This window comes from Nyctibius grandis, chromosome Z (genome assembly GCF_013368605.1).
Source record: "Nyctibius grandis isolate bNycGra1 chromosome Z, bNycGra1.pri, whole genome shotgun sequence".
In the NCBI taxonomy this organism is placed as follows: Eukaryota; Metazoa; Chordata; class Aves; order Nyctibiiformes; family Nyctibiidae; genus Nyctibius; species Nyctibius grandis.
The window spans coordinates 12874651-12892489 of NC_090695.1; the positions used below are offsets into that span (position 1 = coordinate 12874651).

General features: G+C 40.8%; 1 protein-coding gene across 2 annotated transcripts in view; it reads right to left on the reverse strand.

Moving 5' to 3' along the window:
* Nucleotides 1-9875, reverse strand: part of FYB1 (FYN binding protein 1) — a 46164-nt gene extending 36289 nt beyond the window's left edge. Inside the window, exon 1 of one of the 2 annotated variants that reach the window (XM_068423491.1) lies at nt 8747-9875. In XM_068423491.1, coding sequence (XP_068279592.1) covers nt 8747-9866 — 1120 coding nt within the window. In that variant the 5' untranslated portion in view covers nt 9867-9875. The remainder of the gene's footprint in view (nt 1-8746) is intronic. The other variant, XM_068423490.1, reaches the window with a different exon arrangement.
* Nucleotides 9876-17839: the final 7964 nt, after the last annotated feature.

The window sequence follows — 17839 nt, forward strand, 5'->3', positions numbered from 1 at the left end:
ATTGAAAGATGGCCAAAGAATTAATATTGAAATAGAAAGTAATTCAAACCTCTTTTTTGAAACTGACCTTATACCAATCCCATGAGCAAGACAACTCCTTTGGGGTCAGACCCACACAGATGATGCCATTGCACTTGTACCAAACTATGTACATTGTGTGGGATTTCATATGCTGTGCTGTGATTTTCATGATAAATGCACAGCTTTGACTATATTTCATTTGAGCATTGTTCTTCAGGTCTAGGAACTTCAAAAATTGATTCTCTTGTTTCTCAGAGGTGTAAAAGACTTCAGCATAATGAAAGAATTTTTTGGGTTCTCTCACTTTCAGATAAGGAGAGAGAGGAATGTCCTTAGAGGAAGTCTGAAGAGCTGTTATATTCATTTCCATTAAAAACTACCTACAACTACTTGTCCAGATTTTGTAGTTGCTTTCAAGCAGATCCAGCAAAGTTAAGTTCTTGGCAGACCTGTGTGATCATAATTTCAACTTTACTTCCATAGTTTTCAGGTAAATGTATGGAGCACCGATAATAATTGACATCAACATAATGAAATCTAATAAAAGACTAGGTAAAAAGCCATGAAGGTCTTCAAATTCCCCCAAACAGTCTCACTTCAGTACATTTTTATATCATTTAAAATTCAACATTTTAGCTCTGTATAGCAAAATCCAGGCACATAGTTATCATGCTATTCTGAGATTATAATTTTGACACTTTCTTGAGCTGTACAGGGTTATATGGCATGCTATAGTTCACCTGTGGGAACAGAGGCATCACATCATTACACACAGCTACACCCACCCCACCCTGAACAGCGCTGTTTGATATCATCACCTACTTTTAGTTTCATCTGTCTTAGAAACAGATGATTTGGCTTAAGTTACAATTCTTTTTGTCCTCTTACACCTTAATACAGAGCTGTTGTGTAACTTTATCCAAGTTATCTAGCACTGAGGTAAAAAAAGAAAACCTACATTGACCTTTTAAATTCAGATTCTGCAGTAAACAGCTGTGACATCCTGTGATAAAAAAATCCCCTGTTCTTTATAACTTTGGAAGCTGCTGTTTCATCTTGCCGTTAAGTAAGAGCAACAACTGACTGGTTCTAAGGGTCTTTGCAAAGACAGTTAAGACATTTACTGTCCACAGGAGTGGTGCTTGCTTGTTAATTAAGAGTGTTGTGATAACTTTGACGATGCACCTCAATTTTAATTCCTCCTTTCTTTGTGGTTGTCTCACCCAGCTCAAATATCCCTGTCCCTTGTGTGGGTACACAATCCATCACAGAGCAGAACCTCAACAAGAACTGCAGACACAACCATAATGCAAATTATAAATAGTGAGAATTTTCTTACATGTCTTCTTTTCTTCTAGATTCAGTCCAGTTTCCTTTTGTTTCTTCCAGTACAGCTCAGAATCTTCTCTCTAGCTGAAGCCCTAGCGTTGATTGTTCACGAGGCTTTCAGAGGTGTTTAGAGTGCTAGGGACTCTGAGCCTTCAAATGACTTAGTGTGGGTGGCCGTCTGTACATGCACGATCCCACTGAGGTCAGCCTGGGTGCAGTTCTCCTCTGAAAGCAACAGTACGGTTGTGGCCTCACATGGAAAGCTGTTAGCAAAATTACTTTGCTTCTCTTTTTTTATCTAACAAAGCCCTGTTTTCACTTTGGATTTTTATTATAAAACAGTATCATTAGAATTATTTTCTGAGTCTAGAAAGCACATGCATCTCATTGATTCTGAGCTGATGTAAATATGATCTACTCTCATGGAAAATTGCTGTAATGAGGCATAACACAGGAATTTACCAGAGTGACATGTATTCACAGGCCCAGACAGGAATTTCTTAAAGCCTGCCTTCAGTGGAAAATAGTAATGCATCAATAGTCAAGCTTCCTCAGCAGAAGTTTTATCTGCAGAAGTTTTATCAAGAAAAGTTTTTCAGGACAAGGTGAAAATTTCTAATCCAAAGCAAGGCCAACACCAAAACAGCATCCCTTAGTATTCATGCAGGCATGGTGGACAGTTTAAATCCTCCTCGCATACACGAATAAGACTGCTGCATCTAAGATGATTCCTTTAGCCTATAACGTTTAAAGTTGTTTCATGCCCAGTGAATACCTGATGATGAAAAGAAGAGTAAAGCAGCTTTCATGCGAGAGGATAACAACCAGAGAAAAAGGGGTGAATTGATACTTCTGAGACAGCTGAGTTCAAACTCCTGGTTTAAATCAGGCAGTAGAAGGTTTTCTGCACCCCAGGCACATGCCCCTAACACAAGTATAACAATGACCATGTGTGGAGCTCTTCTCTCCTTAAAGGCCAACACAAAGCCTAACTTTTGCCCTAGCACAGATCAAAACTCCCAAAGGGTAGGTCTCAGAAAGCTTTGCTGGATGGGAAAACCATTTCCATTTGCTTGTTCTTCTTTTTACTCAGCACCTGAATCACAGCAGCAAATTATGCATTTATGGCAAGCTGCTGTTTATCTGGACAAAGTAATGAGCAGGAAGAATTTGTGCTGTGGGGGTGGTATCTTCCTGACATGACTTTGATTCTTGAAATGACAGTTAAAAAAAAAAAAAAGGAAACAATTCAGTTTAACTGCCTTTCTGAAGCAGGTAGGTTTTGTCATTCGAGTTTAACGTTCCAAGAAACCCAGCAGCGATGAAAATGAGTTTGTTCAGGATTCACTCTAGAACACCTGGTCTCTCCACCAGAACTGTTCTACAGAGAGTTCTGGCCACAAAGAAACGAGCTGCATTAATTAAAGCCAAACAGAACATCAAGTTCGACATTGCAGCTCTACAGGGGAAGGGTGAAGTTCAGGGCCACTATGAACTTTGCTTTGAAAACTCGTCAGCTTTGTACTGATGTAGTTTCTAAATCTTTCAGTCTTGCCCTGACCCAAAGACTGTGAGGTAGAGAAGACCATGTCTAACCCTTCAGTTCTACTTAGCTGGGTGTATATTTTGCAACGTTTGGAGAATAACCTGTGCCACCACACTGGGCAGCTCCATCCTTAGCTCATGTTCCCAGTGCAATGCATCCAGGCTGATGGCTGCACTAGTGTTGGTTAGTGACAACTGGAGATCCGGTGACAACTGGTTTTGTCCTTACAGCCCTGTTCACAGTATGTGAACAGTATGTCTTTGAGTGTGTCTCAAAGGAGAGCTTTAAACTAGATTCGAAGGGGGATGGGGTGGTAGCTGGGCTTGCACCACTGGGGCAACGCTCTAGTGTTGAGGTAGACCAGGAGGCCCCCCATCCCCCTGGGGTGAAATCAGGGGGTGAATCTGGGATGAAATCGGTGTGCCCAGCTCGCTCCCTGAAATGCCTGTACACCAATGCACGCAGCATGGGGAATAAGCAGGAGGAGTTAGAAATCCGTGTTCGGTCGGGGGGCTATGATCTAGTGGCAATTACAGAGACTTGGTGGGACGCCTCGCATGACTGGAATGTGGTCATGGATGGCTATGTCCTGTTCAGGAAAGACAGGCCGCTAAGGAGAGGTGGTGGAGTTGCTCTTTATGTGAGTGAGCAGCTAGAATGTATTGAGTTCTGTCCAGAGGCGGATCAGGAGCGAGTTGAGAGTTTGTGGGTGCGAATTAAGGGGCAGGCTGGCAGGGGTGATACTGTTGTGGGTGTCTATTACAGGCCACCGGATCAGGATGAGGACGGTGATGAGGCCTTCTACAGGCAGCTGAGAGCAGTCTCTCAATTACAGGGCCTGGTTGTCATGGGGGATTTCAACTACCCTGATATTTGCTGGGAGGCCTACTCAGCCAGCCATCCCCAGTCCAGGAGGTTCCTCCAGTGCGTTGATGATAACTTTCTGATGCAAATGGTGGATGAGCCAACTAGGAGAGGAGCGCTGCTGGATCTGTTCCTCACTAACAAGGAGGGTCTGGTTGAAGAGGTGAAGGTTGAGGGCAGCCTTGGTTGTAGCGACCATGAGATGGTAGAGTTCAGGATCTCATGTGGCAGGAACAGAATAGCTAGCAGAATCACAACCCTGGACTTCAGGAGGGCCAACTTTGGCCTTTTCAAGCAATTGCTAGGGGAAATCCCATGGGACAGGGTACTAGAAGGTAAGGGGGCCCAATTAGTTGGTTAGCATTCAAGGACTGCTTCTTCCGAGCTCAAGATCAGAGCATCCCAACAGGTAGGAAGTCAAGGAAGGGTACCAGGAGACCTGCATGGTTGAACAGGGAACTGCTGGGCAAACTCAAGTGGAAGAAGAGGGTGTACAGATCGTGGAAGGAGGGGCTGGCCACTTGGGAGGAATATAAGTCTGTTGTCAGAGGATGTAGGGAGGCAACTAGGAAAGCTAAGGCCTCCTTGGAATTAAACCTTGCAAGAGAGGTCAAGGACAACAGAAAGGGCTTCTTCAAATATATTGCAGGTAAAGCCAACACTAGAGGCAATGTAGGCCCACTGATGAATGAGGTGGGGGTCCTGGAGACAGAGGATAAAAAGAAGGCAGAGTTACTGAATGCCTTCTTTGCCTCTGTCTATACTGCTGGAGGCTGTCCTGAGGGGCCCCGGACCCCTGAGGCCTCAGAAGAAGTCAGGATAGAGGAGGAATCTGTCTTGGTTGATGAGGGCTGGGTCAGGGACCAATTAAGCAATCTGGACGTCCATAAATCCATGGGCCCTGATGGGATGCATCCGCGGGTGCTGAGGGAGCTGTCGGAAGTCATTGCTAGGCCACTCTCCATCATCTTTGCTAAGTCGTGGGCAACGGGAGAGGTGCCTGAGGACTGGAGGAAAGCGAATGTCACTCCAGTCTTCAAAAAGGGCAGGAAGGAGGACCCGGGTAACTATAGACCGGTCAGCCTCACCTCCATCCCCGGAAAGGTGATGGAGCAACTTGTCCTTGGTGCTGTCTCTAGACACATCAAGGATAGGGGGATCATTAGGGGCACTCAGCATGGCTTCACCAACGGGAAGTCTTGCTCAACCAACTTGATAGCCTTTTATGAGGATGTTACCCGGTGGATAGATGATGGTAAAGCTGTGGATGTGGTCTATCTCGATTTCGGTAAAGCGTTTGACACGGTCTCCCACAGCATCCTCGCAGCTAAACTGGGGAAGTGTGGTCTGGATGATCGGGTAGTGAGGTGGATTGTGAACTGGCTGAAGGAAAGAAGGCAGAGAGTAGTGGTCAATGGGACAGAGTCCAGTTGGAGGTCTGTGTCTAGCGGAGTTCCGCAAGGGTCGGTTCTGGGACCAGTTCTATTCAATATATTCATTAATGACTTGGATGAGGGATTAGAGTGCGCTGTCAGCAAGTTCGCTGATGACACAAAACTGGGAGGAGTGGCTGACACACCGGAAGGCTGCGCAGCCATTCAGAGAGACCTGGACAGGCTGGAGAGTTGGGCGGGGAGAAATTTAATGAAATATAACAAGGGCAAGTGTCGAGTCCTGCATCTGGGCAAGAACAACCCCATGTACCAGTACAAGTTGGGGACAGAGCTGTTGGAGACCAGCATAGGGGAAAGGGACCTGGGGGTCCTAGTGGACAACAGGATGACCATGAGCCAGCAGTGTGCCCTTGTGGCCAAGAAGGCCAATGGCATCCTGGGGTGTATTAGAAGGGGTGTGGTCAGCAGGTCAAGAGAGGTTCTCCTCCCCCTCTACTCTGCCCTGGTGAGGCCGCATCTGGAATATTGTGTCCAGTTCTGGGCCCCTCAGTTCAAGAAGGACAGGGAACTGCTAGAGAGAGTCCAGCGCAGAGCCACGAAGATGATTAAGGGAGTGGAACATCTCCCTTCTGAGGAGAGGCTGAGGGAGCTGGGTGTCTTTAGCTTGGAGAAGAGGAGACTGAGGGGTGACCTCATTAATGTTATAAATATGTAAAGGGCAAGTGTCAAGAGGATGGAGCCAGGCTCTTCTCAGTGACATCCCTTGACAGGACAAGGGGCAATGGGTGCAAGCTGGAGCACAGGAGGTTCCACTTAAATTTGAGGAAAAACTTCTTTACGGTGAAGGTGACTGAACACTGGAACAGGCTGCCCAGAGAGGTTGTGGAGTCTCCTTCTCTGGAGACATTCAAAACCCGCCTGGACACGTTCCTGTGTGATATGGTCTAGGCAATCCTGCTCCGGCAGGGGGATTGGACTAGATGATCTTTCGAGGTCCCTTCCAATCCCTAACATTCTGTGATTTTGTGATTCTGTGATTCTGTGATTCATTTTAAATGCATAGCATAAATATTTCTAAACCTCATTTTTAAAAAGAGGATGAAAAAATGCTTTGTGTCTGTAACTGCATGGGAACCAGAAAAAAAAATTAAATGATTGAATAAACAAACAAATAAAATAATTCCTCCATTATTTACATAAAAGTAAATTTAAAAATGTATTTTTAAAAAATTATTTGCAGTTTTGGGTGTTTCCAGCCTTTGTCAGGACTTCTCAAAGTTCTAGCCAGCAAAGCTCTTATTGTTTTTGTTTAATCAGAACATTTCTGGTGTCATTTGCTGAAAATGCTGCCTTTCCATTTTGGACTGCTCTGGGCACTTTAGTAAAACTAGTCGTGCTGAACAGGGCTTTATGGAGAAGGGGCAGCTGCTCAGACTGTTGTATATTGGCATATTTCTTTTAAAGAGATACACAGATTTACACTGTTTGAGGATCTGGCCCTCATAATGGATTTGTGAGAACATTTCCATAACTGTAGCGTAACACAGGAAAATCAGAATGTAGTAGCTGACAAGAAAGTACATTTTATGTTACTGATACGCCCCAGATTTTTGAGTGGAATTAATAACAACAGAATACATAGTTCCATGCACATTCTGTGCTTTTATTGTGGCTTTTGTCTTTAGAAAATGTCAGCTCTAAGCTTTTTCGTCCGGTCATAACCCCTTTGAATGTCTTCTGTCTCAGGAAGACCAGTCTTATGTGCATTCAAAACTGCTGAAGCACAATCCACACTGTATTCTAAATACAGAAGGCACAAGGACAAATTTTGTATCAATTAAATTACATGAATGTTCCTGCTGTACTATACCTTCACTGTGTGGAATTATTCAGAGCATCTATTGTCAGCTACATTAGGCATCTAACTTCAGTGCTCTGAATCACGCAATTGGGCGTCTCCATTTCCCACTGAATACACTAAAAATTTAAGTTTGATCTGTTTAATTTAATCTAAGAGATGGTTAAGGCAGGCTAATGTAGGTGAAATGCCCGTCATTATCAGAAATTACTCAGGGGTGTGTATCACCTGACACAATTAGTTGCAGGACATAACTGGTTAAAATTACTTGAGCTAAAAATATATATGTAAGGATTGAATATATTCTTTGCTTCCTGAGCTCAATGCAGATAGCAGTGCATTAAAAAAAAAAAAAAAGAAATGAAAAAAAAGGCCCTAGTATAAAAATTTAACACAGTAATGCATTTTTATTTCTGTCCTTGTTTCTCTCATGCACTGAGATCAAGAACAGTTTTCCTCTGGTCCCATAGAACTTAAAACTTTGATTTTAAAATGTGATCAGAATTTCTTATGCAATCATAGTTCCTAGCACTTTGTGCTATAAGAAAAAAGAAAAAGCCTCTTTCAGCCACTATAAAACTTGTAATAGAAATGTGTCATTTGGCATCACCCTTTCCAACTGGAGTGGCTGATTTTAACTTTTTAGAATTGTCAAAGAGTGCCTAAAAGCTATGGAGGAAAACCTTAATCGAAAAGTTTGAAATACAAGTGATTTAAGGGAGAATTAAGGCCATTCAGAACCTCCGCAAAACTGATCTCTCCTTCAAGGAGGAGACTGTGGATATGTGGGTCTAACTAGGAAATTGCATTTTTGCATGAGACTTTCAAGGGCACATTTTGGGTGCCTCAGAAACAGCTTATATTGTTTTTGCAACTTGCCTTATGTGGTGAAAGGAATCTGTTGAAGCAAAAATCTTTGCGGGAGTGGAGTCACAGCAATTTCTTTTTTTCACAAGGATTTGTGTCCTCCCAGATATTGCAAATGTATTTACAGAAGCTTTCATCACATGCAAGACCGTCTCATGCCTGGATTGTGATCATCAGAAAGTTCAGAGGCTTGGGTCTTCACAAAAATAGGGAGGCAGAGCCTCAGGTGCTACTAAATGCCACGCTACTGAAGTCATGCAAACCTCACCAAAACCACTAAGGCCAGGAGATGCTTTTGGAGTTTGGATTCAGATCTGGGTATAAAATTGATGCAGCTCCATGTGGGAACAATTGATTCTGCAATTTTGCATAGTCTTCAACTTTCTAAACAAACTTCAAAATACAGCAAATTATAGGGTCATGCTGTGATTAGTCATTGTGAAAGGCAAAAGAAGAAAAAAAAAGTGTGGTTACTACAGGTTGTAGTATATCATTTTGGTGGCCCTCAACCTGTGCCCAGGAAGTTACTGTCAAGAACAGGACACACAACATCAACATCTCATTTATAGGAAGTCAGGACTTAAATATCTGTTGAGAAAAATACTTAAACTCTCTGACACAAGTTATAGCTACATCTAAGTAGTTTTGAAAAACAAATAAACCCAATTTATTTGGGAGGGAGAATATCATTTTAATTTCTGTCCTGTACAGAAGAGACACAAGCGTAGGTTAAAGCTTTAAGGGGTTGTTTGATGCCCGTGTCTCATGTTATTTCTGAACGGAAGAGGGGATTCCATCTGAAATGAATCAGGTACTAAATGCATAAAAAAGCCAATAACCAAGAAAGCACGAACAGAGAGGACTCACTGTGTTTTGGGATGCTCTTCCGGAACCTTTCCAGGTCCACGCTGTAGGGTCTGCTGGGCTTCTGTGGGCACTGGCCCAGCTTGAACAGCGCAGGCAAGGCTTTCCGCTTCGGGTTTCCTGAGCTCCTGTCCCCATCTTTTATCTTTTGTGATCCACCTGATGGCCTTCCTGGAGCAAGTGCTGTGTTTGCCTTGTGGAACTTAGAAGAAGAACCTGATTCTTCCTGGATGATTTTCTTGAGAAAGATGTTCTTGGCAGCACTCATTCCCGTTTCTTCAGTCTTTTCCTCCATGTTTTTGTGGATGCCTTGAGCTGAGCTGGACCTGTGGCCAGAAGGCTTCAGAGCCATGTTAGAAAAATGACTGCCTGCAGCTTCTGCAGCATGGTTACTATTTTCATCCATTTCCTTTGCTGCTTTAAATGAGTGGATACTTCGTCTAGGGCCTGATAGTCCTTTTGGCAGAAAAACATTTTTATTGGAAGTGTCTTCGTTGTGGGAGATGTCGTGAGTTAGAGAACATCTATGTGCAAGAGGTGGTTTAGAGAAAGGAAGATTGGGCTTCTTTTCTGTTGTTGTAGACTTGAGCTTTTCCTTAACTGCAGTTACTTTTGAAGATGCTGGTTTTGCCTCACTCTCCTGTGGTGTGAAATTTGAATTTGGTTTTGTTCCCAGAGGATTTTTTTCTTTCTCATGAGGAGCAGAGTTAAGGAACTTGTTCCCTGAAGGTTTTGGATACAGAGGCTTTGGCTCTTCTTTTGCCAAGTCACTGGTTTTAGCGAGGGATTTAGTGCATCCAGCATTGTCGTCTCTTTCTTTGTTAGTTGCCTTAAGCTGAACCCCAAACCTTTGTGCCACTGGTTTCAAATATGGGGGCTTCAGATCCTTCTCTGGTTTATCATCAGTTGAAGTCTTGTCCACCACAGGAGGCTTAGAATGAACAGGTTTGTGAACGCTACTGGGTGCTGAAGGAGGAGCTGCATTTCCTTGACTTGCAAAATTCTCAGGTGTTGCTTTCCTTGTCTGTAATGCCGTATGGACAGGTTGTCGTGGGACTCTGAAGGCTCGACTGTTACCAGAAACATCCTCTGTGGGGCTGCTAATGGCGTTAAATTTCGCCATGAGTAACTTCACATTTACTCTGCTGACCTGTACGCATAAAGAAGAGAAAAAGAAAGAGCAGCAATGAGAAAGTCCCTGTTGCAATGTTCACACATACTGTACTTTAAAGAGTTTCCTGGTCTGAGGCTTGTAGTACTGCTGATTGGCTGTGGAGATATTGTAGCACATCTTCCTGTCGGGTTAGAGAAGCCGAGCATTTTGTTATATCCTTGCTGTGGTTATACAATCTTTTAAAGTTTTCAGTTCAGGCAATGCCTTTGGGGAGTGGTCACGCAGCCCCTTTTGGGCATACTATAATTCCTGTTTATTTCTGAAATTGGAAACTGAACACCTAATAAATATAAGAAAATACATACTACTTTAAAATTAATGTATCCCTAAAAATATGTGTCCTGCAATGAGAAGCATAGACTGTACTAGAACCTGGGTTATGTACCAGACTAACATTATTCCTGCCAGCTCTTTGGAGAACTGCAAGTTCCTCTGTGAAAACAGAAACTCTTCTGGTTTGGGGTGTGTGTGTCAGTTTTTCTTTCCTTTCTCAGCAATTTTCTTCCCTGCTGCTCCCCCCGCCCTCGCTTTGTCCTTGTTTCTCTTCTCCATTTTGTATCTGAAAAAACCTGTGTGGATGGAAAATGAAACTGTATGGAGTAAAATAGGAAGAAATGACAATCAATACATCCAGATACTGTCAAAGATGCTTAAATTCATGGGGAAAAAAAAAGTTTAACAATTCCAAGTGGATAAAACCCAGCTTCATTCAAAAATGTTTTAATTGGTCAGCCCTATTCAATACCTTTCAGGACCAGTCTTTAATATGAACTGAGAGCAAAAGCTCCATACATTTGAATTCAGTACAATTATAACACAGAGCAGTGAAGCGTGGGGGCAAAGGGGAGTGAGCTTGTCCCAGTGTGCTGGGCTGGGGCCACCTTTTGGTTCCAGGAGCCCTCCTCAGCAGGGAGTCCAACTATGGCAGATATGCTCACATAACTTATTTAAGTGGGATCTCTTTTGTGTAGGGAAGTTAAAACATAAGACTAATGGTATGAAGCAGGGATGTTATAACTAGGAAGGGCTTTGAATCATTTGTTTGGAAACAAAGGAGTATCACTACAAAGCACAATAAATAGAGGTCTGAAAAAAAATTTTAGAGGTTGAAGAATGAACTGTGTCCTCTCTCAGTACAGTTCAGCGGGTGTTCAGTAATTTTTTTAACTTCATTAACAAGAGCTTCTAAATTGAGATTTTGCTCCTTTTGCCTTCCGTTTGATTGTATCACATTACACGAATTGCCTGTTATGTTGGAACAGTTTTACCTGTGACTTCTTAAAGTTAACTTTCCCAGTCTTTCAATATAACCAAGCAATTCAGTCCATCCAAACTTTGTATTGTATTACAAAGTAATTTACAATAAATTCAACCAAAACAAGATAGACATATATGAAACTTATCCACAGAGCACCATATTCTTATCTCTATTGCACATATAGGGAAGGGAGGAAGTACACATTTACTATGGAGATTATCAGGTTTAAGCCATCTACTGCTGGTTGACGCATATGCAGTCACACACACAGACATTTACATTGTAGAGATACATATATGTATCACTAATGATTCAAGATTTCTCCCACAATACCTCACTAAGCACTGATTTTACCCACTTAAACAGAAAGTTAAGCTAATTGCAATGCCAGAGAGAATAATAAAGCCTTTTGTCTCTGACCTTTTTTGACTTTGTACTAATACATGTTTTTTTTTAAACTTCTGTAACAAAATCTAAACCATCAGAGATGCTATAACTTTATCCCAGTGTCTGAAGTCTTCAGAACTTACAAATGGCAACCTCATCAGCTACTTGGCTAACTCAGCAGCTCATTTCTTTTGAAAGTTATAGCAATAAGTGGATTCTTCTGCTACGTCTTCCATTTGAAATTTAAGAAAATGTACTATGTCAAATTACAGTAATGTGAACATTCTGGACAAGAAACATTCAGCATGCAAACCTTTTGGAAGCTGGAAATGTGGCTTTGAAGAAAATTTTCTTGTTATGGTATATGGTTTCTGAGAAGTTTTCTACATCTTTGCAATAGCAAGATCAATTACATTCATACATGCTTTCAAATGCACTGAACCATTTGCTACTGCCATGTTAGGACTGTCAATGGATTTCTTTCAATAAATTTCTTCCCAGTACTGTGAACAAACCTTGACCTAGTTGTGCAGATTTACAAGCTCTTCAAAAATAAAAAGCTCCTGAGCATGTGGAAGGGTTTACAATCAGCAATGTAGCCTCTCTCATTTACTTACAGTGAGTAGTAATTGGTAAGGGTAACACTCTAAGAATCAGAAGAGAGTAAGAAACTCCGTGAAATGTTTCTGCTTCTCTTTAATGTACGTCACCAGTTCCTGCTTTCATAAGCTACGTTATACTAGAAGCCATATTGTGGGTTCTAATGCACAACCTGACTGGCCAGGTAGACAGATGGGGAACTAGGAAAAAGAGAGGATCTTTTATTTGTGGCCCAGCTCATAGAGTAATCCCCACAGTTTCTGTGTTTCCCTTCCCAGAAACAACAGCAGCTACCTATTCCATTAACACGTACAATAGGTTGTAAAGCATGAAATGGGAACTTGAAAAGATTCTGAACTGAGGTTAAGTTCACCTTACCCTTCCCCATAAAGTGCAAAGTGCCTGTGGGACAGAGGATTCTTATGCAAGAATCACCTGGGTTGTTTTCTGAACTTTGTCTTTGCACTCTATTGGGAAACTCAGTGCAAAATATTTTGGCTTTTCAGCTTCTAACCTGAACTGGAAGCAGCACATAAGATGCACAGTAGCATTTGCTTTGATACAAGATGGTTGCATTATTCAAATGTGTTTGCTCAAATCTAGAACAATACCCAGGTTTTAGTTCCCCTGTCATAGATTCATCAAGGAGATTTGTATACGCAGTGCTTTCCCAGCCTCCCGCAGCCTTCAACAGAGACTCACACAGATAGCAAGATACACTCATATGGAATTCTTCCACAACTAGATGTAAATAAGACTTCAGTGTAAACAAGTACAATTCTCCATTATTTACAATATAACTGCACATTTCTGTAAAGAAGTACAGTGTAATGAGAACACAAGAAATATAAAGGTTCCAATGATATTCTTCCTGAATTTACTGTGAATATTCCAGTCTCAACTAGCAGCCGGATCAAAAAACATTTGTTTTGTTTTGGCATAAATATGCTCTCATTATTTACTTTCGAGTCTTGGTGAAGTCAAAATATCATTTCGCTTCAGCTTCCCCTTGTGGTTGCTCTTTCTTCAAACAACACTGGATCAATGAAAGGAATAGCAGATGTGTGTGCATACATTCCTTAATTAAGTAAATCAAATATATATAACTTTTGACTGTATAAGGAATTGTGCAATTCTTCAAAATAAATGCAGATCTGATTTATAAAGGAGAAACCCCCACCTTTTCACTTCTCACTTGTAACTTTTTTCTTTCTATTCCCAATTGATAGGGTCTAAACAGGCCTTTAGAAAAACCCATAATCTTTTAACAAACTCAGATCTTGATGAGTTTGCTAGAAAGTAATGAAAGAAAGATTATAAAGCTATCCTTTGAAGAAGAAAAGTGTGTATACTCATGAATTCTGTGACAGCAAAATAACCATAGAAGCTGGTAACCACTGAGGAAATTGAGCCCTAACCCATGGACAGGTTATAAGGAACTGGACAGAAAAGGCAAGGAAAATGACATATGAAAGCTATAGAAAAATACAGATTTGAAAATTATTTTGCAACATAAAGGCCTGATTTAACTTCTACTGAAGTTAATGGATTTTGGCACTTAGTGCCATGGTCTAGTTGATGTGGTGGTGTCAGGGCAATGGTTGGACTCGATGATCCCAGAGGTCTCTTCCAACCTAGCTGATTCTGTGATTCTGTGATTTGAGGGAGTTTAGCTTCTCGCACAAGATGCTAGTGCCATTCTGAATTTGTGATAAATTATTGCTTGACTATTTCCTTTTCCAGACAGGGAGACTTCAGAATTATCATTATGCAACTTTGTTGTTTCCAGAAGAGAGAAGTAATTTCTGAGTTGCTTTTCTTCCCCTTGAGTCTAGTTATAATTACTAGTTAAAGAAGACTCCCTCTAATAGTGAGTGCAGCATTTAGAAAGCAGAGTTAAGAAGTTGCAATACTCTGTACCTATGAATGTAGGTAGTAGAAGCATGAAAAGAAGGCAGAAAGACAGCATCTGCCCAAACATAAAGACTTGCTAATACAATGGTTGGTATATAAGAGAAATGAGCCCTCATCAGATACTAAATAATGAAGATACAGGCTATTCTGCTGTCTGGGTTTTTTTGAAACCAGACCTTTAGGGTGGAGAGGACAGACAGAAATCTAAGGGATCGCCTGGTGAGAGGTTGACAGCCTCTATATTATCCTGAGAGCATCATTTCAAACATCCCTCTAACACCAGCAAGACAAAACCAACACACTCATGAGGACATGCGGTTGTCAAAACTAGACAAGACAGTGTTTCAGCCTGCTCACACTGTATACTGTATCTTTTCCATTGTGCATTCCTCTACACCTTTGCTGTCCCTCTCTTGTTACTTTTTCTCATCTTTTACCTAATCATAAGACCAGCTACATCATATTGCAGGAACATGAGAGGACAATATAGTTCATCCACTCAAGGTCAGTTTGAGGCCAGGACTAGTGAAGGAATAAAACTTGACCAGAACCGCCAGATGACATCCCAGCTTGGTCCCAAACTACTGCTGTCACAGCCTATGCACAAGGCCGAAGCATCTGTCCATGCATGGTCATCTCTTCATCCTATGCCCTGATAAGTTCAACACAAAAGTTTCACTTTTATTTTTTTGCTTCTTTTTGCTACCTGTCAATGTCAAAATCAGAAAAACTATCAACCATTGGCAACTCAGTCTTCAACAACAGAAGCCTGGCAGCTTCAATTTTCCACCAAGAACTTCTGTCCAATAAAAACAGACTAACTAATATCCCTTTCTGAAAAAGGATTACGAATTTTTTTAACATGGCTTTATATAAGCACAGAGTTTTATGATACCTAATAATTTGGGCTTTTATTTTTTTTTCTTGTATGTTAATCAACAGCTATCAGAATAATGTAAATTTTCTAGTAAGTCTGCCCAGAAATGAAGCAGACAGATCCCTCTTTACTCAGAACCCTATTTATGTATAGTGTATACACCGACTGCCTTATGAACATTTTTGATTTGACTCTGTTTTTTCCACTAAAGTTAATGTAACGTCTCCAAGTCTCAAGGAAGAAAAACCTGAGTTCTGCCACTTAAAAGTTTCTACACTTATTTCTAGAATTTAAAGATCCCATATGATTTTAAAGGAAATTTCGTGCAGTTTTAAGCCATTGAGTACCATTCTGACTCACCGCTGGAAAGAAAAATATTTTCCATGACCCACTACATACAAAATACATACACTGATATCTCAATCCAGAATATGGTATATTAAAAAATACCCCACCTACAAAACAACCAGCCACAAATAATGCAAAAGAAATTACTGGAAAATAGTTGCCTTTAAGTGATACCATTTCTGTTATTCTTTAAAATGCAAAGGTCACTTAAATTAGGACTGCTCTTAACAAAATTTTAGGGAGCCAAACACAAAACTTTGAGAGAGAAAAGTCCATTTGTCAGCTTGGCATATTTTCAGCTGCACAACTAATTGTACATAAAATCTACAATTAAAATTTCCAGTTATATGAGGTTATATGCAATACCTTCTACTGATTCTATTTCTCCTGGAACATTGCATGTTTATTTCTAAGACAAACATGTACAGCAGTTTACCTGGATTACCTGAAGATCTCCAATATTTTAATGCAGGCAGAAAAACTGCTGCCTCAATGAGACAATCCACGGGTGTATCACCTTAACAGCCCAGTCTGTTTGCTAAGAGGAGTTCTGCTTCTCAGCAAGGGTTTGCATAAGAATGCAGCTTGTGGGTTTCATTATCATGATCAGTAGAGAAAACTGCTCTCCTCAGGATATTAGGCAAGAAGTTGTGGGGGAAAAGGGAACTAAAATGTGTTCAGACTGTTTGGCTGCTGCCATCAGCAGTATTCACCATGTGATATCTAAAAGTACTGCATTTACCCATTATTACAGAGTCCCGTGAAGCTATATTGGTGCATACAAGCTTGAGTCTGTACAGAATAATGCCTAATGAAATGTGTATGGTAATTACAAGTGTAAAGAGAGGAGTAGACTGACTTCTCGAGGCATCAGGTCTGGTCCCCTGCTACCACCAAGAATCATTGCGTACACTCCCTCTCATCAGGTGTCAGCTAACGTGTTTGTTGCTCTGACCTTTGCCAGTAGGATCTCAAGAGATTCTGCTGGCCAGTTTTTTAAAGCTTTTGCTATGTGGAGATTTTTTTTAAAAAACTGTGATCATACATTTCTTCTGCCATTCTGCCTGTGAGTTCATTACACAAATCAAAGACTTCAAAGGATTATATAAGATAGGAAAACCGATATTGAGAGAATAAGCTTCACAAGAAATTCTAAACCTGTGTTTGTGCTGAAGGTAAACCCAAACCACAAAGGCAGAACCCTCTACTAAATACAACTCAGTGAAGTTGCTGGTGCTCTGCAAGGGGATGAGATTGCAAAAGAAAAATTGTGTGTCTTTGAGCTTCATAAAAGGTTGCTCAACTCTTCCTTATTGTCTATCACTTCTCCTTCTGCACAACTTAGTATTTTTCGAAACATTTTTGGATGTCAAAATAAAGCATTGGAAGTGCTTGATATTTCCAGCTTAATTTTACAAAAACTTCTGTCTTAGCTAGTTCAGAAGTTTATTAGAGTGCTGGATGGATCTTATTTGAGTTAAAAACACTGTCACAGGCTTTATGTTTGCCGCTTGTCAATGATAACTATTTTTTCGGTTACATAATGCAATATTTGTTTCTTAGTGGGACAAATGCAGTTCTTTATGCTATTCGTTCTGCTAAGCATTCTATTTTGTTTATAAAAACATATTTATTTGTGAAAATAAACATCACCAATGAACAAGCATTTATTATTAATATTAAGGCAGATTAGACTTTGTGACTGTTGCTATTCTGTCGGTCTTTGCAACTGCTTTAAGGTGCTAACTGTAGCAATATAGTCATTTTTTGTGGGTAAACATGGTTGCAAGGGTTTGCTCACAGTATCAGTGCTAGACAAATCATGCAATGATCAAAGAACGAGCTCATCTTTGCAACTCTGAATGCTAGACAGTTCCTGTCATCTTCTCTGTCATCCAATACACAGAAATAAATATATCCCTAACAGACAGAATGCTGCTGAGAATATAAATTGCAACAAACACAATGGAAATAACTGTTTATGCTGTGAAATTGCTGTGAAAGTTGCCCATCTGCAATGTCTACCATATGCTTCATTTTACACTTGCAGGTGCAACAGCTTCTCAGATCCTCTCTTTTTTTTCCTCTTATTTCTGTGAAGGATGTTTGTGAGTGATTTGGGGGAATTAGCTATTTTTAGGTGAAGAGAGAATCAGAAGGAATTCATATTTTAAGGAACAGGACCTGCAAGCCTGAAAGCAGCTTATACATATTTTGCCTTTTTTATTTTTCACAAAAACAACACCAGCAGCAGCAACAAAATCAAAAGATAATATTCAAGCAAGAAAAGAATATCAATAATGATAATGCCTTCCATGTATAAGCATGACATTCCACGCTCTGTATAGACCAAAACCAGCATCTAAATCCCAGCATAGCAATGGTGTGTTACTGTTCCCATGTGAAACTTTTGACTGCAGCCTTAGGGTTTTCTTTTTAAATCAGAGCATTTATTCAGCTTTCTGTTTCCATGTACCTTTGGGAAGAGTGGCTGCTTAAATTTGTCAAAAATAAAGGAAAGAAAAAAGGGGAGAAAAA